The sequence below is a fragment of the Pan paniscus genome, chromosome 6 (genome assembly GCF_029289425.2).
Source record: "Pan paniscus chromosome 6, NHGRI_mPanPan1-v2.0_pri, whole genome shotgun sequence".
Classification (NCBI taxonomy): domain Eukaryota; kingdom Metazoa; phylum Chordata; class Mammalia; order Primates; family Hominidae; genus Pan; species Pan paniscus.
Genome location: NC_073255.2, coordinates 91,572,997 through 91,592,389, shown reverse-complemented (window position 1 = coordinate 91,592,389; position 19,393 = coordinate 91,572,997). Strand labels below are relative to the sequence as shown.

The window sequence follows — 19,393 nt, the reverse complement described above, 5'->3', positions numbered from 1 at the left end:
AATTTTTTTTTTGACACAGAGTCTCACTTTGTCGCGCAGTGTCGCAATCGCGGCACACTGCAACCTCCGCCTCCCGGGTTCAAGCAATTCTCCTGCCTCAGCCTCCCGAGTAGCTGGGACTACAGGCCCACGCCACCACACCTGGCTAATTTTTGTATTTTTAGTAGAGATGGGGTTTCACTATGTTTGCCAGGTTGGCCTCGAACTCCTGACCTTAGGTGATCTGCCCACCCTGGCCTCCCAAAGTTCTGGGATTACAGGCATGAGCCCCCGCGCTGGCCATAATTTTGTGTCTCCGTTTATTGTCTTATCTTCCTCTGCCATGTGTCATCCAATGGCTGTGTTCTCAGGGAGGCTTCTGTGTAATGGCAAAAAAGGTCCTAGCAACTCTAGGTCCACAATGTGGTTTACAATACCTGCCATTCACCCTGCACCAGTAACCACATTAGTCCCAGAGCCAAGCAAGAAAGCACGTGGGGTATTTGGGTACCTGAAATGGGCTGGTTTGGCCAAATTAAGTGATGTAGGTATGATCCAGGCCTCAAAGCCACAATAACGGTTTTGTTTTTGTTTTTGTTTTGATGAGGTCCCACTCCGTTACCCAGGCTGGAGTGCAGTGGCACCGTCATAGCTCACTGCAGTCTCAAACTCCAGGGCTCAGGCGATCCTCCCACTTCACTCTCCAAGTAGCTGGGACTACAGGCATGCACCACCACTCCTAGCTAATTTTATCTTTTGTAGAGATGTGGTCTCACCATGTTGCCCATGGATGGTCTTGAACTCCTGGCCTAAAGTGATCTTCCCACCTCGGCTTCCCAAAGCAGTGATTACAGGCATGAACCACTGTGCCCAGCGAGGATTTTATTCTTTTATCTTGAAAGAAATGGTAGTCCTCTTAAGGTTTTTAAGTCATGGAGTGCTGTGCTCACATATACTTCTTTAAAAGATCAGTCTGGCCAGGTGCGGTGGCTCACACCTGTAATCCTAGCACTTTGGGAGGCCAATGCAGGCAGATCACTTGAGGCCAGGAGTTCAAGACCAGCCTGGCCAACATGACAAAACCCCGTCTCTACTAAAAATACAAAGATTAGCCAGGCATGGTGGCAGACACCTGTAATCTCAGCTACTTGGGAGGCTGAAGCAGGAGAACCATTTGAACCTGGGAGGCTGGGGTTGTAGTAAGCTGAGATTGTGCCACTGCACTCCAGCCAGGGGGATAGAGCAAGATTCTTTCCCCAAAAAATAAATAAATAATCAGTCTGGTTACAGTGTGGGGATATAGGATGGAGGGGGCAGAGTTGAGGCAGGGAGAGACCAATGGGGGTCATGGGAGTCACCTAAACAAGAACTGGTGGCCTGGACTGAGTTGGTGGCAGTGGAGTTAGGTTGAAGTTGGCAGTGTGACCGCTAAGTTAAATCCACACAACTTGCTCAGGAAAAAGGACAGGTTGAGAATAACTCGTAGGTTTTCAGTTTGGGCAGTTGACACAATGCTGCTGTGTCTTTTGGTAGGATGGGGAAACCTGGGGTGGTGGAGTGAACAACCGCCACCCAGAGAGAGCAGGTCCTAATTCCTAGAGCCTGGAAATGTCACCTTCTATGGAAGAGATCTGTAGGAGTGATCAGGGGAAGGATTTGGAGAGAAGGTTATCCTGGATTATCTGGGCAGGTCCTGCATGGCATCACAAGTATCCCTATAAGAGAGAGGCAGAGGAAGGCCTCTCTTATAGGGAGAAGCGCAGTGGGTCACACCTGTAATCCCAGCACTTTGGGAGGCTGAGGCTGGTGGATCCCTTGAGCCCAGGAGTTCACAACCAGCCTAGCCAACATGGTGAAACCACGTCTCTACTAAAAATACAAAAATTTGCCGAGTGCACGCCTGTAATCCCAGCTACTCAGGGGGCTAAGGTAAGGGAATTGCTTGAACCTGGGAAGCAGCGGTTGCAGTGAGCCGAGATCACACCACTGTACTCCAGCCTGGGCAACAGAGTGAGACTCTGTCTCAAAAAACAAAAAATAAGAGAGAAGCAGAGGAAGATTAGACCGGCACATATAGAAAAGGCCACGTGAAGACGGAGGCAGAGATTGGAATGATGCGGCCACAGGCCAGGAAACACCAGGGCATGGCAGCCACCACCTGAAGCTGAAGAGGAAAGGGGCAGGTTTTCCCCGACAGTCTCCAGAGGGAGCGCGGCCTTGCCGTCATCGTGATCTTGGACATCTGGCCTTCAGAACCATGAGAGATTAAATTTGTTTGAAGCCACCAAGTTTGTGGTCATTTGTTACAGTAGCCACAGGACACCACAGCCACAGGATAAATCTCAGGGATGGGGGAGTAGGAAGATCATGAGTGCGGTTTTGGACATGCCCTTGATGTCCAGGCGGAGCTGCTGAATGGCTGGAGCGCTACTGGATGTGGCATGTAAGGGACGGGTCTCCTGGAGAAGGAACTTCTGAGTCATCCCTGTGGAAGTGATGACTGGAGCTGTGGGTGTGGAGGGGTAGACAGCCAGAAGAGGAGCCTGGAGGTCCTCAGGCCATGAGTGGCCAGGAGGAGAGGCTGAATCCTCGAAGGAGACTGAGGAGAGGAGGGAGGAAAGTCAGGATTGTGGGGAGGCTGAGGGTTGCTGTTTGCCCCAGCTAGTCTCCCTCAGGCCCTCTTATTGGTCTGTGCACCCAGTTTGACTTCCAGTGGCCAGAGCCAGCATCTTGGTTAGAGGACTACCCCGGAGCTTCCAGGACCCACTTAGCCTGTGGGTATGGTGAGTCAAAGGGGTATGAGAGCCTAGGCACAGTGGCTCACACCTGTAATCCCAGCGCTTTGGCAGGCCAAGGTGGGAGGATTGCTTGAGGCCCAGACCAGCCTGGGTAACATAGCAAGATCCTGTCTCTACTAAAAATTTAAATATTAGCTGGGTATGGTGGCAGACACTTGTTGTCTCAGCTACTCAGGAGGCTGAGGCAGGAGGATCACTTGAGCCTGAGAGGTCAAGGCTGCAGTGAGCTACAGTTGTGCCACTGCTCTCCAGCCTGGGTGACAGAGCAAGATCCTGTCTCTAAAACTAAAGACTCGAGGCTGGGCACGGTGGCTCACGCCTGTAATCCCAGCACTTTGGGAGGCTGAGGCAAGTAAATCGTTTGAGGTCAGGAGTTCAAGACCAGCCTGGCCAACACAGCGAAACCCCATCTCTACTAAAAATACAAAAATTAGCTGGGTATGGGGCACACGCCTGTAATCCCAGCTACTCGGGAGGCTGAGGCAGGAGAATCACTTGAATCCGGGAGGTGTAGGTTTCAGTGAGCCTACATCGTGCCACTGCACTCCAGCCTAGGTGACAGAGAGAGACTCCATCTCAGGAAAAAAAAAAAAAAAGACTCGAGCATAAAGCAGTATGTATAGCAACTAATATTTGCAAATCATTTAAAGAGAAAGAAATAATGTCAAATTTATTATCCTTGATAGTAGTTGAAAGTTCACAGTAATATGGAAAAGGTATACATGGGACTATTTCTGCCCTCGGAAGCGTCTGCGCAGATAGCATGGTTAGCAAGTGGCAGGAACCATGGGGAGCTCAGTGTGTCCCTGGCTGCCAAGGCCTGGGGGCCGAAGTTTACAAATACACCCTTGGCTGAGGGGAAAGGGACTGGGGTCCTGTTCCCTATCATTACATGTTCCAGGGACACACAGGCCTGAAGACCTTCCTAAACAGTGACGATATCACCTCAGGCGGGACCCAGCAGAAGCCCGTGAGTCCCCGGTGCCCCGCCGGGATGGGCCTGTGGGCCGGCAGGACTCCGGGCGGCCCTACAGCTTGGTGGGCTGCTCGGGGCTGAGGGGGCCAGGCCCGCTGGGCGGGGGCAGCACCATGGGCAGCGAGTTGCTGCCCCTCTCGTGCCAGCAGGTGTCCAGGATGGGGTAGAGCTTGCCCTGGAAGTCGGCCTGGAAGGTGTAGAGCGGCCGCAGGTCATCGGGGCGGTCGGCGTCGAAGAAGGTGAGTTCGCCCTGCTCATAGTGCAGGTAGAGCCCGATGCGGTGGGGGTGGCCGGCCACAGGCAGGGGTACCCGGGGGCAGGCAAAGGCTTCGTACACCCGGCCCTCCTTCAGGCCGATCAGCCACACGCCGTGCTCGGGGGACCTGTTCAGCTTGCCCTTACGGCTGGCTGTGCCCTTGATGACCCCCAGGCGCCAGTCGCTCTTGCTGCCCACCACCACCTCCCAGTAGTGGCGGCCGCAGGAGAAGCCGCAGCTGGCCAGGACGCAGGTGCTGTAGTCAAAGCGCTCAGGCTGGCTGGCTCGCCGCTGGGCCAGGAGCCCGCACTGCACCACCGTGTTGCCCTTGGAGAGCTCCAGGAGTGGGTGGGCAGTGGCAGGGTCCAACTTGAGAGGCTCCGGGGCTGGGAGGGAGATCACAGAGGGTCTGTGAGGCCACGTGGAGGGCAGCAGACCCGGCCCACAGAAGCTGATGGAGGCCCTGAACTCCCCAAGGAGAGGGGCTGTGTCTTCCTCATCTCTCTAGCCCCAGGGTCTAGAAGGGGCCAGTACAGGGCTGCTCCCTGAATGAATGAATGAATGAATGAAGTTTTACATAAGGAAGATCAATCACAGACTGATTGCATCCACCCAAGGCAAAAACAGTGTTTATATAAAAGGGAGCGGCTTGATGGGCTGTGGGGGGCTGAGGTGGCTGGAGAAAGAAATGGACACTGGGCTCGGGGTTCTGGCCTGCCTGCCTGACGCAGAGGTGTTGTGGAAAGGACCCGGAAGACACCTGTCCCGTGAGCCTATAGCTCAGCCCTCAGGGATTTCTGGAGAACCCATAACAACTGCAGCTGTTGGATTTGCTAGCCTAGTCAGCCTATTCAAGGATGAACTAGCCCACCTGAGCTTTTTGCTAGTTACCAGCTGATCCGTTTACCCCAGAAATGTGAGATGTGCTCCCCCCTGCCCGCCTCCCACCCCTTCCCGCCACCCAAGTTGCCGCAAGGAAAGAAGGCCAAGGGGAAGAAGGTGGCTCCGGCCCCTGCTGGCGTGAAGAAGCAGGAGGCCAAGAAAGTGGTTTATCCCGTTTGAGAAAAGGCCTAAGACTTTTGGCACTGGACAGGACTTCCAGGCCAAAAGGGACCTCACCCACTTTGTGCAATGGTCCTGCTCGGTCAGGGTGCAGCGGCGGACAGCCATCCTGTATAAGTAGCAGAAACTGTCTCCTGCTATTAACCAGTTCACCCAGGCCCTGGACCGCCAAACAGCTATTCAGCTGCTTAAGCTGGCCCAGAAATACAGACCAGGGGCAAAGCAAGAGAAGAAGCAGAGACTGTTGGCCCTGACTGAGAAGAAAGCTGCTGGCAAAGGGGACGTCCCCACTAAGAGGCCACCTGTCCTTGGAGCAGGAATTAACACCGTCACCACCTTGATGAAGAACAAGAAGGCTCAGCTGGGCCAGCCACAGTGGCTCATGCCTGTCATCTCAGCACTTTGGGAGGCTGAGGCGGGTGGATCACTTGAGGCCAGGAGTTTGCAAGCAGCCTGGCCAACATAATGAAAAACCCCGTCTCTACTAAAATACAAAAATTAGCCGGGCATGGTGGCACACGCCTATAGTCCCAACTACTCAGGAGGCTGAGGCAGGAGAATCACTTGTACCCGGGAGCCGGAGGTTGCAGTGAGCTGAGATCACACCACTGCACTCCAGCCTGGGTGACAGAGACTCTGTCTCAAAAAAAAAAAAAAAAAAAGGAAGGCTCAGCTGGTGGTGACTCCACGCAACATGGGTCCCATCAAGCTGGCTGTCTTCCTGCCTGTGCCTGTGTTGTAAACTGGGGTCCCTGACTGCATCATCAAGGGGAAGGCAAGCCTGGGATGTCTAGTCCCCAGGAAGACCTGCACCACTGTCGCCTTCACACAGGTTAACTTGGAAGACAAAGGAGCTTGGGCTAAGCTGGTGGAAGCTACCAGGACCAATTACAACAACAAATGTGATGAGATCCGCCATCACTGGGGAGGCAGTGTCCTGGGTCCCAAGTCTGTGGCTCACATTGCCAAGCTCAAAAAGGCAAAGACTAAAGAAACTACCACTAAACTGGGTAAAATGTACACTGTTGAGTTTTCTGTACATGAAAATAATACAAATTTTCCTTCAAAAAAAAAAAAAAAAGAAATGTGAGATGTACAAACAGGATTCACAGTTCACAAACTGCAATTTTTTTCCTTCTTTCCTTTCCTTTTTTTTTTTTCATTCTTTTCTTTTTTACTGATGAGGTCTCCTCTGTCACCCAGGCTGGAGTGCAGTGGTGCAATCATAGCTCACTGCAGCCTCCCAACTCCTGGGCTCAAGCAATCCTCCTGCCTCAGCCTCCTCAGTAGCTGGGCCCACAGGCACATAACACCACACCCCACTAATTATTTTTTGTAGAGATGGCGTCTCACTATGTTACCCAGGCTGGTTTCGAACTCCTGGCCTCAAGCAGTCCTCCCACCTTGGCCTCCCAAGGTGCTGGGATTGCAGGCGTGAGCCGCCGTGCCCAGCCCCTTCTTTTATATAAACCCTATTTTTGCTTCTGGTGGATGAAATCGCTCTGTTAGCAGTCTCCCTTATGTACAAGACAGCATGCTAGTAATAAAGGAATGAAATGTGTTTGAGTTGTTTTTGACAGAGAACAAGAACTAATAGGTTGGTTCAAAAGTAATTGTGGTTTTTGCCATTACTTTGAAGACCACTTGTCCTTTGAGTAGGAAGGACATTTTTAAAAGGATATTACTTTTTTTTTTTTTTTTTTTTTGAGACGGAGTTTTGCTCTTGTTGCCCAGGCTGGAGTGCAATGGCGCGATCTCAACTCACTGCAACCTCCACTTCCCTGGTTCAAGTGATTCTCCTGCTTCAGGCTCCTGAGTAGCTGGGATTACAGGCGCACACCACCACGCCTGGCTAATTCTTGTATTATTAGTAGAGACGGGGTTTCACCATGTTGGCCAAGCTGGACTTAAACTCCTGACCTCAGAAGATCCGCCCTCCTCAGCCTCCCAAAATGCTGGGATTACAGGCATGAGCCACTGTGCCCAGCCAAAAAGTACATTACTTTTAAAAGTAATGGCAAAAACTGCAATTACTTTTGCACCAACCTAATACCATTTATGAAGCACTAAGCTGCAACATACATATGTCTATATACAAGCTCTGCAGCCTGGCCGGGTGGGTGCTAATAGCCCTACTTTACAGATGAGGAACCTGGGCTCAGAAATGACACAACTTGCCCAGCCAGCAGCTAGGAAAGGAAAGAGTAAGCAGGAACCCAAGCTGTTCGGAAACTCAGTCCCATGCTCTCACTAGACCCTCCACAAACCTCCATCTGAGTTCTCTGTAGCTTATTATCTCTCTGATACAATCGATGAACTGCCACCTGCCCTGGGCGGCAGCCCTCAGGAAGGAGGACGGGTCAGGGCCTCACCTGGCAAAACTTTCCGGAAGAGCCTTTTCCACACGGTCAGCTTGATGTCAGCCTGGTGGAGGCCTGGCTTGAAGGAGATGGGGCTGAATGCGCCTTCTAAGGGCCGGGCCTGCGGCATCTCTGCTCTGCAGGTGACAGTTCACAGTACAAGAGAGTGAGGTATCACGTAGCCCACCCCACCCCTCCATCCTATCTATGTCTGCCCAGCCAGATCCACAGTGCAGGACTGCAGTCACAATGCCCATCAATGCCCATCATCCCCTCCCCTGCACAGCCCCTTCAGGGAGGACCCATCTCCTTCCTAGAAGGGGAAACGCTCTATAGCAGTGCTTCTAGAGTGCAGGTTTGGGGACCAGCAGTGTTGGCTGGAAAATGGTCCAACCCCTTCCCAGTAGAAAGTCAATGGTCCACCTGGGAAATGGTCAGAAATGCAGGTTCTTAGACCCCACACCAGACCTGCCAATCAGAAACCAATTATGGGGGCCAAGTAATGTGTCTTTTTTTTTTGAGTCAGAGTTTCACTCTGTCACCCAGGCTGGAGTGCAGTGGCATGATTTCGACTCAGTGCAGCCTCAACCCCCTGGGCTCAAGTGATCCTCCCACCTCAGCCTATCTAGCAGCTGGGACTATAAGCATGTGCCACCATGCCCAGCTAATTTTTTTCTATTTTTGGTAGAGACAGTTTCACCATGTTGCCCAGGCTGGTCTTGAGCTCCTGAGCTCAAGCAATCCACCCACCTCGGCCTCCCAAAGTGCTGGGATTACAGGTATGAGCCACCATGCCAAGACTTTTTTTTTTTTTTTTTTTTGAGATGGAGTCTTGCTCTGTCGCCCAGGCTGGAGTGCAGTGGGGTGATCTCAGCTCGGTGAAACCTCTACCTCCCAGGTTCAAGTGATTCTCATGCTTCAGCCTCCCCAGCAGCTGTGATTACAGGTGCCCGCCACCACACCCAGCTAATTTTTGTATTTTTCATAGAGATGGGGTTTCACCATGTTGGCTGGGCTGGTCTCGAACTCCTGACCTGAAGGCATCCTTCTGCCTCAGCCTTCCAAAATGCTGGGATTACAGGTGTAAGCCGCATGCCCAGCCTCTGTCCCTTCATTTAAACCCATGTCTTCTGACCAAATTGTCTCTAAGACTAAAAGAAATGTGAGAAACACGGAGTCTCCCATAAACAGGGAGTGAGGAAGGCTTGGGAACTGCACGTGTTCGTTTGTTGGGTCTAGAACATGGATCCACTCTCTTCCCACAATCTGCAGAGCAAGTTTCAGGCAGGGCTGATACTGCCTGCTGCGCAAGGGTGAGGACGGTAAGCAAGGGATGCCCGGTGCTCCTGGATGTTGCTTCTGGCCATTTCCCACCTCTCCCAGCTCTGACTCCTGGTGATATCCTGCCTTACACCCAGCCACCCTGAACTCATAACCAGAGTCCACATGCCTCTCCCCCTTTTACAGGACCGTTTCCTCGGCTTGCCTGGCAAACTCAGGTCCTGGGTCCTTCTCAGCCATCAGGCCTGTGCCCCTCTGCCAGGTCCCCCAGACACCTGCTCCTCCTCTAGCGTTCTGTTTTGTTTTCTGAGACAGGGTCTCGCTCCGTCACCCAGGCTGGATCATGCAGTAGCATGATCACGACTCACTGCAGCATCAAACTTCTGGGCTCAAGCAATCCTCCCGCCTCAGCCTCATGAGTAGCGGGGACTATAGGCACATGCCACCATGCCCAACTAATTTTTTTATTTTTGTATTTTTTGTAGAGATGGGGTCTTACTACATTGGCCAGGCTGGTCTCGAACTCCTGGCCTCAAGCAATCCTCCTGCCTTGGCTTCCCAAAGTACTGGGATTGCAGGCATGAGCTACCCTCCTCTAGTATTTCTGTAGCTTGAGTGAACTTCTGCTGTTCTAGGTACCCACAGTTCACCATCTGCCTCCCCACCTGTCTGCGAGACCCTTGAAGGCAGGGACATGACTTTCCTCTGTCTTCCCCAGGCTCAGTTATAGAGCCAGCTATAGGCAGCTGCTTGGGAGGCGCTGGTTAAACCGAATGGAGGAACCAGTGGAGCTGAGATGCCCGTGCCCGCAGCCACCAGACCCTGGCTGAGCTCTCTCCAAGGTTATTACCTGGAGGCCATGGAGTGGAACTTCTGGAAGGCAAGAGAGAGGGAGGTTAAGGCTAGAAGGTGGGAAGCCAGGGCACTGTTGGGAAGGGGAAGGCCCTGGCGGGTATGGGGATGGGACGCCTCCCTGTCCACTCACCCGGATGAACTCGTGGTGGTCCTCATTGCTGAACTGTTCCAGCACACACTCGGCTTGGGCCAGCCGCTCCCGGGTTCCCTGGGCCTGCTCCAGCTGCATGTCCAGGGAGGCCACCAGGCCACGGGTGTGACCCCCTATCCCCTCCAGGCAGCGGGCCTTCTCCTCGTCCACCAGGTGGTGCAGCTCCTGGAACTCGCGGCGGATCACCCAGCTGAAGACATCCGACTCATTCTGGGACAGGGAGGGCTGGTCACTGCAGAGTCACAGCCGAGCTGCCAGGCTCTGTCTGGCTGGCCTCGGTGTCCCCAGGGCCTTCCTGACTGGGCTGGTCCTGGGATCTGAGTCTCAGGGGAGGCTGCATGGCCTGGCGCCGGGCAGGGAGTTCACCCCATGCATGGGGAGCCCTGGCGGTGGCCGTGGGGAGGGTGACCCCAGCTCCCGTTTCAAATGGAGAGGCTCTGTTTTGGCCTGTTTTAATTTTTTTTTTTAAGAGACAGGGTCTCACTCTGTTGCCCAGGCTGGAGCACAGTGGCACGATCATAGCTAACTGTAGCCTTGACCTCCCAGCCTCAAGCAATCCTCCCGCCTCAGCCTCCCGAGTTGCTGGGATTACAGATGCACACCACCACACCCCACTTTGCCTATTTCAGCTATTAAATGTGCATATCCCAGAGTTCCACAACTGAAGGAAAGCAGGAAGGCCCTGGGCGAGCAGGCTTTGCTGTGAGGGAGCCAGAACTCCCTGCAGAACCCTGAGCTCCGCCTCCACCAGGCAGGGCTGGTACCGCCTGCAGCGCAAGGGTGAGGAGGGTAAATGAGGGAGGCCGAGTGCTTCTGGATCTTGCTCGGCTCCTGTTTCTGTTTCACAGCCACCTCCAGGGCCGGGGCACTATGCCTCCCAGCCCCATGTGCCTCTCATTTCGGGAGATCAGCCAGGGCCCAGGGCTGCCAGCCTCTCCAAGCCTGCGCACCCAGGTACTGGGAGGGCACCATGACAGGCTGGCAAGGTCAAGCAGACACAGGTGGCACAGGGGCGGAGGAGTCACGCCCATGCTTTGAGCTGTTTACCCCCTGAGACTCAAGTCCTGGGTTATCTCAGTCTCAAGGACACAGAGGGCAAAAGCCAACTTGGAGCCAGTCCTAACGACAACTGGGTTGAATTCCCCTGAGAGGATTTGCGCTTTCCCCACCCCGCCCCGGAATGCTTTGAGTTCTGGCTTTATATGGAAGGCATGGTTTTCTGTAAAGGACCAATGAGAACTGAGCTCTACAGGAAAGTGAAGGTGGCCGGTCCCAGGCAGGGGCAGAGGAAAGGGGCACTCACGACGATTCGGGTCCGGTTGTTCACCAGTTTGGCGATGAGCTCATCCACCTTTTTCTGCTCCTGCTTCAGCTCAGCGATGAGGGCTGCGAGCTCCTCCTGGAGGCAACAGGCCATGGCCCCATGAGCCTCTGATCCCTCCCCTTCTCAGCTCCTTGGATCACCTTCTTGGGAGTATCCCAATGGCCACAAGCACTCCCAGGGAAACCAGGGCGGGAACCAGAGCCACCCAGGTACCCTTGAGTCCAAAACAGGTTAAATTGTTCAAGAATAGTCTGGGCGCAGAAGCTCATGCCTGTAATTCCAGCACTTTGGGAGACTGAGGTGGGACTTCACTTGAGGTCAGGAGTTCGAGACTAGCCTGGCCAACATAGTGAAACCCCATTATCTATTAAAAATACAAAAATTAGCCAGGCGTGGTGGCACACACCTGTAGTCCCAGCTACTTGGGAGGCTAAGGCACGAGAATCGCTTGAATCTGGGAGGTGGAGGTTGCAGTGAGCCAAGATCATGCCACTGCACTCCAGCCTGGGTGACACAGTGAGACTCTGTCTCAAAAAAATAAAAATAAAAAATAAGATAAATTAATTCAAGAATATTCTAGGCTGGGCGCAGTGGCTCACGCCTGTACTCCCAGCACTTTGGGAGGCCGAGGCGAGTGGATCACCTGAGGTCAGGAATTCGAGACCAGCCTCAACATGGAGAAACCCTGTCTCTACTAAAAATACAAAATTAGCCAGGCGTGGTGGTGCATGCCTGTAATCCCAGCTACTCAGGAGGCTGAGGCAGGAGAATTGCTTGAACCTGGGAGGCGGAGGTTGTAGTGAGCCGAGATCGCGCCATTGCACTCCAGCCTGGGCAACAAGAGCGAAACTCCATCTCAAAAAAAAAAAAAGGAATATTCTAGGCTGGGCACAAGGGCTCGTGCCTGTAATCCCAGCATTTTAGGAGGCCAAGGTGGGAGAATCACTTGAGGATAGGAGTTTGAGACCAGCCTGGGCAACACAGTGAGATCCCATCTCTAATTTTTTTTTAAAGAATATTCTGCATTGACAGCAGGAACTTCCCAGGCATAAGAGGGTCTCAATGTCACCCCTCTGCATGACATGGAGAGAGTCACTAAACGTTACAGCTACCAGAAGTCACCATGTGATGCTGGCACTTCCTGGATTGAATGCTGCCTGTAGGGGACCCATCAGGTGAACTCTGTGGTCACCAGCAGATCCAGAATTAGTGGGTACTTAATCAGGAGCCATCACAAAAAGGCCGGCGCCAGGTGAGACTAATTCTAGGGCCAGTGGTGCTCACACGGGCCTGGGTTAAACCTGGTGAATCCCCACACCTATGAACACCTGAATCCATTCCTGGTGGGCTTGGACACAGCACGGATTTGCGACCTCCCCAAGCTGACATAAATGCACTTCTCCTGGACTGCCCGGGCCCCAAATCTGACCTAGCCTTGGGGATGCCAACCGGGACCCCTGGACCACCATCTACTGCACGATTTGACCAGAGCCCCCATCGGTTTGTACCCATGCAATATACAGAATTTTTGGCTTGGATCGTGCCCAAGCACCAGAGAGCTGCAAGGGGCCTTCAGGAAGGGAGTTGGGTAAAGAATCAAGCACTTGCTGGCATAAACGGACAGAGTCCTTGCTCTGGAGAACGAGGCATCAGAATATTTCACAGCGGCCCAAGAACGACATTCCAATGTCACTCTCCCCAGGCAGACAGACGTGACTCATTCCTTCCCCGTGAGAGGAACTAAGTTATGCAAATCAATGCACCCATCAATCGAGCATCTCAAAATCTCAATAAACAGGGGGCAACGGGAACACCTAAAAGAGGGCAATAAAGGAGTGCAATTTAGTTGTATTCTGTGTTGCAACAGAGAAGAGCCTCGGGATCATCAAACCCCAAATCTGGCCGGGTACAGTGGCTCACACCTGGAATCCCAACACTTTGGGAGGCTGACGCGGGTGGATCACGAGGTCAGGAGATCGAGACCATCCTGGCTAACACGGTGAAACCCCGCCTCTACTAAAAATACAAAAAATTAGCCGGGCATGGTGGTGGGCGCCTGTAGTCCCAGCTACTTGGGAGGCTGAGGCAGGAGAATGGCGTGAACCCGGGAGGCGGAGCTTGCAGTGAGCCGAGATCGCACCACTGCGCTCCAGCCTGGGCGACAGAGCGAGACTCTGTCTCAACAACAACAACAACAAAATTAAGCCCAAATCTAAAACAGGGACCCAAGCTGGGCTGCTGGATCCTAACCACAAAGGACAGATAAGCTCCCAGCCTGTTTCCCTCCCTCCTTCCCATTAACTAATAAAACATAAACTCGGCTTCCTCACCTGCAGTCAGCTTCCACCTTCCATACTCCCCTAAACCTGCTCTTGCCAAGATAATCAGTTCTTACTGCTACATCTAACACTTTTCAGTCCTCAGAGACATTTCACACACGTGATCTCCTCCTTCAGTCTCTGTCTCTCTGATTTCCGGGAGGCCACACTCAGCTGGTGTTCCCGCTCTGAGGATTCTTTCTATCCCTTTTTTCAGGGCTCTCTCTCAATCCAGATTTTAAGTCTGGTACCCCTTGGGGTCATCATCAGTGTCTTCCCTTATCACTATGTAGACTCTCCTGGGTTGGTCTTCTCCACCAAAGGGGACTTCAGTGACCACCAGGAGGAAGGACCCTCCACACCTCTTGCCCTGAGCCCCACCGCTGTCCTGGTCTGCACACCCCTCGACCCGACTGCACATATCCAGGCACCTCCGGCTCCACCTGCCCACGCTGGATCCTCCCCTGCGATCACTTCCTCTGTGCAAGGGGGAATTACAGAGCTGGAGTCAACCTTCCCGTCCCTCACCCTCCTTGCCACACACAGTTGTCAGGGTTTTTTTCTGTTTGAAATTTGTCTTTGGTCTGCCCCAGGCCTTTGTCCTAGTTCCCATCGACTTAGGTCCTGGCACCCTCATCTCTCACTGTCCTTTTGCCTCACCCTCAAAGCTCCCCTCTGCCAGAGAGATCTGAGCATGTCATCACTGCCTTAAAACCCTCCAGCCTCCGCCTTGCTCCCTCATCCTGTGAATAAACTCCAAATCCATTCCCGGGTCACACTGGCCTCTCCATGCCCCGGCCGCAGCTTACCTCGCTGGCCCTATCTCACCCCCACCGATGTTCCCTCCAGCCTTATGCTGGGATTACAGGAGTGGCCACTGTGCCTGGCCAACAAGGCTAATTTTGAAACTTTTGTAGAGGCAGGGTCTCACTATGTTGCCCAGACTGGTCTCAAACTCCTGGACTCAAGTGATCCACCCACCTCGGCCTCCCAAAGTGCTGTTATTATAGGCATAAGCCACCCAGTCACGTGTTTTATAACAGGTGTTTTATATATATAACACCCAGTCAGGTATTATTATTACTCGTCTTAAAGAATGATCTGCTAGGTTTGGTGATGGCCTATAAAGGCAGGAATTCACTGATTCAGCATTTTGGACATTTACAATGTGCCAGGCATGGCTCCAGGCACTGAAATACACCAGGGGACAAAATGAAGTCCCCACCCTCATGCACCATAGAGTGCAAACGGGAGTGTCCAGACACAAACAAGGGGCCTAGGGCAGTGGTGCATGCCTATAATTCCAGCACTTTGGGAGGCCCAGGCAGGAGGATCATTGGAGGCCAAGGAGTTCAACACCAGCCTGGGCAACATAACAAGACCCCATTTCTACAAAATATGAAAAATGAGCTGGGCATGGTGGTGTGCACCTGTAGTCCCAGCTGCTCGGGAGGCTGAGGTGGGAGGATTGCTTGAGCCTAGGAGTTGGAGGCTGCAGTGAGCCATGATCACACCACTGCACTCCAGCCTGGGCAACAGAGTGAGATGCTGTCTCCAAAAAGAAAGAAAAAAAAGAAAGGAGAGAGGGAGAGGAAGAGGGAAGAGGGAAGGAGAGGGAAGAAAAGAAAAAGGAACAAACCAGAACTGCAAATAAAAAAACAGGAAGGGGTGAGCACGTGACACCAGGGAGCTCCCATCCTGTGCGTGTGGCTTCAATCCCCGGCACCTGGGTTGAGCTGCAGCTCAAACGCTAAGGAATGAATGCGCCAGGGCACAGCTGCAGGGAAATTGAGGATAGCTGGATCCTTTTGGTGCCAGGTGATGGCACCAGAGAGCACAGGATCTGGTCCCCGCGGGCCTCTCCAGCCCCTCCTGCACCCTCACTCCCCACCTTCATGCGGCTGTAGACGGTGGAGACGGGCGTGACCGGGTGGTGTTGGTGGGAGCCCAGCAGACCGCAGAGGCCACAGATGAGCTCCTGGTCCTTCTCGCAGAAAAGGCTGAGCGGGTTCCGGTGGTGCACGCAGACCTTGGGCTCCGGGTCCCCAGGTAGCCTCAGGGCTTCGATCACCCGGGCCAGGGAGACGTTGGGCGGGGAGCTGCTGCCGTCCACCGCCTGCCGGCACACGGGGCAGCGCAGCTCGGCATCCAGGTGGCAGGACAGGGAAACCAGGCAGCCCTTGCAGTAGGAGTGGCCGCACTGTAGCATCAGGGGTTCCTTGAAGACCTCCAGGCAGATGGGACACTGAAGCCGGTCCTCCAGCTCTGGCAGGCTCACCTGCCAAGCCATCCACACTCACTGCCCGGGCTGAAACACAGGCATCCGACCTCAGTCCTGTCCCCTCCCCTCCCCCTGTCCAGCACTCATCCACCACCCTCAACCCTAAGGAGCACCAGAATTTTAGAGGAAACACTTTGAGTCCTGGATCCCAGTCCTAACCCACATGACCTTGGGCCCCAGTTTCCGCAGCTGTAAAACAAAAGACTGCAGTGAAAAAAACTGGTCCCTTGAAGATACGTGTGTGTGTGTGTGTGTGTGTGTGTGTGTGTGTGTGTGTCTACATTTTTTACTCAAATTTGGAGACAAGCATGAAAGGGGCCATCTGCAGGGTCATTTGCAGTGACACTAATAATGCAAGGTCCAGCCCCAGCATGCATCCGGACCTAGAACTGGACAGCAAAACCCAGGCAAGCTCCCCACCTTCTAGATCAGTTCCCAAACTTTCGGGAAACTGTTGAAAGCATAGGTGTAATAGAGATTCTAGAGGCCCACCTTCAAAGGATCTTCTTCAGGGGGTCTCCAGTGAGACCCAGAACTCTACACTTATAGGTGACACTCCCAGGTAATTCTAGAGAGCCTGGAACCTACAAGGCCTCTACCCTGATCTCCCATCTGCTCCCCTATGAAAGCTTGTCAATGAGACAGAAGCAGCACCAGCAGCCCCCGGGGGAGCCCGACATTGGAGTACCTGGCTTCTCACAATCCGCTGGGCCTCCCACTACAGCCTCAAGCCAGCATCACTGGCTTTCCTTCTTCCCAGCAGGGAACAGCAGGCACAGAGTCAGAAGTGGGAAATGCAGCTGGATGCCTGCACCACTGCCTGGTCTCTGCCCCTTCTCTCCTCCCCTTTCCCAGCAACACCCCTGTGTCCCCAAGGTCACCAGAATCAGGTGGAAACTGGGTTACATCACGGGACTGGGGAGGCAGCCTTTGTTGGGCCTGCTCTGATAACATTCAGGTGCTGGCCTTGGCCACTGTGGAGGAGGGGCAGAAACAGAGGGACTGGGTACACCGTCCACACCTCATGACCCCAACAGGAGCAGATAGGTGCTGGGAAACAGTTCTTTCTGAATCTCAAACTCTTGCTCTTACTCTCCTTTTTTTGGGCGGGGGGGCTGGGGGGTGGGGAAAGACAGCTTCTTGCTCTGTTGCCCAGGCTGGAGTGCAGTGGCGTGGTCATAGCTCACTGTAGCCTCCAACTCCTAGGCTCAAGCCATCCTCCTACCTCAGCTGCCTGAGTAGCTGGGACTACAGGTGCATGCCACCATGCCAAGCTAATATTTAAAAAATTTTTTTAGATACCGGGTCTTGCTTTGTTGCCCAGGCTGGTCTTCAACTTCTGGGCTCAAGCAATCCTCCCACCTTGGCCTCCCAAAGTGCTGGGATTACAGGCGTGAGCCTTACTGCACCCAGCCTTCCCTCTCTCTCTCTTTTTTTCTAATACAAACTGGAAGATGATGATTCAATCTCTCTATTTTTTTTCATTTTATTGTTTTATTTATTTTAGTAGAGACAGGGGTCTTGCTTTGTTGCCTGGGCTGGTTTTGAACTCCCGGCCTCAAGCAATCCTCCTACCTCAGCCTCCCAAAGTGCTGGGATTATAGGTGTGAGCCACCAAGCCTGGCCTCTTTTTTTTTTTTTTTTAAGATATTCAAAGGTATCCTTATTTACTTAGATTTTTTAAATCAAGGTATAACATATACAAGTGTGCAAATCTTAACCACACAGCTTGATAAACACTTGATGTATATACACCCACTCTCAAGAACAAGATGTAGAATGTTTCCAGAAAGCTCCCTCCTGCCTCCTCCCAGTCATAACTCCTAACAAGGACAGCCACTGTCCTTATTACCATGTTGTCATGTGGACTGTTTTTGAATTTCACATAAACAGCATCATATAGAATGTACTCTTTTGTGTCTGGTTACTTTCACTCAATAATATTGAATTGTGAGTTTTTTTTTTAATGTGAAGTCTTTCAATGTTTAGAAATTCAATGATACTCTGTTATACAGGTTTTGTTTGTTTGTTTTTTGAGACAGAGTTTTGCTCTTGTTACCCAGGCTGGAGTGCAGTGGCGCAATCTGGCTCATTGCAACCTCCGCCTCCCGGGTTCAAGTGATTCTCCTGCCTCAGCCTCCCAAGTAGCTGGGGTTACAGGCGCCTGCCACCATGCCCGGCTAATTCTTTGTATTTTTAGTAGAGATGGGGTTTCATCATGTGGGGCAGGCTGGTCTCAAACTCCTGACCTGGAGCAATCCACCGGCTTTGGCCTCCCAAAGTGCTGGGATTACAGGTGTGAGCCACCGCGCCTGGCCTATTATACAGTTAATGAATATTATGGTCATAATATACTGCTGTGGTTTGAATGTATCCTCCTAATTTCATGTGTTGGAAACTTAACCCCCAATGGGGCAGTATTGAAAGTTGGCTGTAGCCTACGCCTATAATCCCAGCACTTTGGGAGGCCAAGACTGGAGGATCACTTGAAGCCAGGAGTTCAAGACCAGCCTAGCAACAAAGCTACAAACCATCTTTCCAGCAAATTAAAAACTAAAAAATAAATTAGCTGGGCCTGGTGGTGCAGTTCTGTCATCCCAGCTACTCGGGAGGCTGAGGCAAGAGGATCTCTTGAGCCCAGGGAGTGGCGGCTGCAGTGAGCTGAGATCCATCACTGAACTCCAGCCTGGGCTCAGAACGAGCCTCTGTCAATCAATCAATCAATCAATCAGTGTCTTGTCTGGGCCTAAATTCTCTAGAACACAATGGAAGAGAGAAAGTGAAAGAAGGTGGAAGTAACCCACAGCTGGGAGCCCTGAACCCTGCTGGTGGCAGGTGGCTCTCGTGTCCTCACCAGGTTGCCCTGCAATCACATGCTGCATCCTTTTTCCTGAACCTGCCCCACGTGCCCCACCAAGCAGCCACTCCGAGGGCTCCTTCAAGGGCGGCAGCCCTGTCACTCACGTATTCCAAAAGTGCTTCCCCTATGCCCTGATGGCCTCGCCATGTGTCTCATCATGCCCCACGCGCTCCCACTGTGCGCCCCACCTCGCACCCGTGCCCCATCATGCTCTGCGTGCTCATTAGGTGCCCCATCATTTCCCGCTCGCTCTCGTTACGTACCCAGCCTCCGGCACCTGTAAGTGCCCCATCGTGCTCTCTGTCGCTCCAGTTAGATGCCCCATCCTGCCCCGCGAGCTCCGATTACGTGCCCCCCCCCACGTCCGTGCCTCATCATGACCGGCACGCTATGGTTACATGCCCCGCCTCGCGCTACCGCGCGTGCCCCATCATGCTCTGCGCGCTCCCATTACGTGCCGCCACCTCGCGCCCCTGCACGTACCCAACGTGCCCTGCGTGGTCCCGTTACGTGTGCCATCATGTTTCGTGCGCTCCCATTACTGGTCATACCTCGCACCTCACCGCGTGGCCTCTGTAGTTCCAGAGCTCGCGAGGGCCAGGGCCGTTGGCGGCGGTTGGAACGAAACGATGAGTGCCTCCTCGTGGCCCCAGAATGGAATGCCGCCGTCGGTAGGGGTCTGCCGGGCATAAAGGGGCCTTCGGAACCCCACCAGAGTCACAGCCAAGGAGGGCAGCGGGGCGCACCAGGCCGAAGGCTCACGCCACAGGGAGGGCAGCTAGGACATGGGGGGAAGCGCCTTAAACCAGGGAGTCCTGGAAAGGGACGACGCCCCCGGCCAGGTGAGGGCCCGGACGTTTCGGGGGCGTAGACGCTGAGGGGTGGCCGGGTG

General features: G+C 53.3%; 2 protein-coding genes across 7 annotated transcripts in view; one reads left to right on the top strand and one right to left on the bottom strand.

Moving 5' to 3' along the window:
• Positions 1 to 98: 98 nt before the first annotated feature.
• TRIM50 (tripartite motif containing 50) lies at positions 99 to 19,093 on the bottom strand. 3 transcript variants are annotated; one of them, XM_055114507.2, is made up of 7 exons: positions 18,985 to 19,093; positions 15,252 to 15,668; positions 11,022 to 11,117; positions 9,698 to 9,928; positions 9,563 to 9,585; positions 7,444 to 7,568; positions 99 to 4,395 (listed from the first exon to the last, which is right to left on the bottom strand). In XM_055114507.2, the coding sequence occupies exons 2-7, from the start codon at positions 15,648 to 15,650 to the stop codon at positions 3,806 to 3,808; spliced, it is 1,464 nt and encodes a 487-aa protein (XP_054970482.1). In that variant the 5' UTR covers positions 15,651 to 15,668; positions 18,985 to 19,093; the 3' UTR covers positions 99 to 3,805. The 3 variants fall into 3 exon arrangements, with proteins under 3 accessions (XP_054970482.1, XP_034807965.1, XP_034807968.1); XM_034952074.4 differs by lacking the exon at positions 18,985 to 19,093 and adding an exon at positions 18,765 to 18,940; XM_034952077.4 differs by lacking the exon at positions 18,985 to 19,093 and adding an exon at positions 18,765 to 18,940 and having other exon boundaries at positions 9,563 to 9,582.
• Positions 19,022 to 19,393, top strand: part of FKBP6 (FKBP prolyl isomerase family member 6 (inactive)) — a 29,822-nt gene continuing 29,450 nt past the window's right edge. The window contains exon 1 of one of the 4 annotated variants that reach the window (XM_008968538.4): positions 19,022 to 19,343. In XM_008968538.4, coding sequence (XP_008966786.1) covers positions 19,287 to 19,343 — 57 coding nt within the window. In that variant the 5' untranslated portion in view covers positions 19,022 to 19,286. The remainder of the gene's footprint in view (positions 19,344 to 19,393) is intronic. The other 3 variants (XM_003815576.4, XM_055114508.2, XM_055114509.1) reach the window with 3 other exon arrangements.

Coding starts and splice junctions, on each gene's coding strand:
- TRIM50 (XM_055114507.2), bottom strand. CDS start 15,650: ATGGCTTGGCAGGTGAGCCTGCCAGAGCTGGAGGACCGGCTTCAGTGT. Junction 9,929..11,021: donor ACAACCGGACCCGAATCGTC/GTGAGTGCCCCT, acceptor TCCCTGTCCCAG/AATGAGTCGGATGTCTTCAG. Junction 4,396..7,443: donor CTTCCGGAAAGTTTTGCCAG/GTGAGGCCCTGA, acceptor TCTCCCTCCCAG/CCCCGGAGCCTCTCAAGTTG.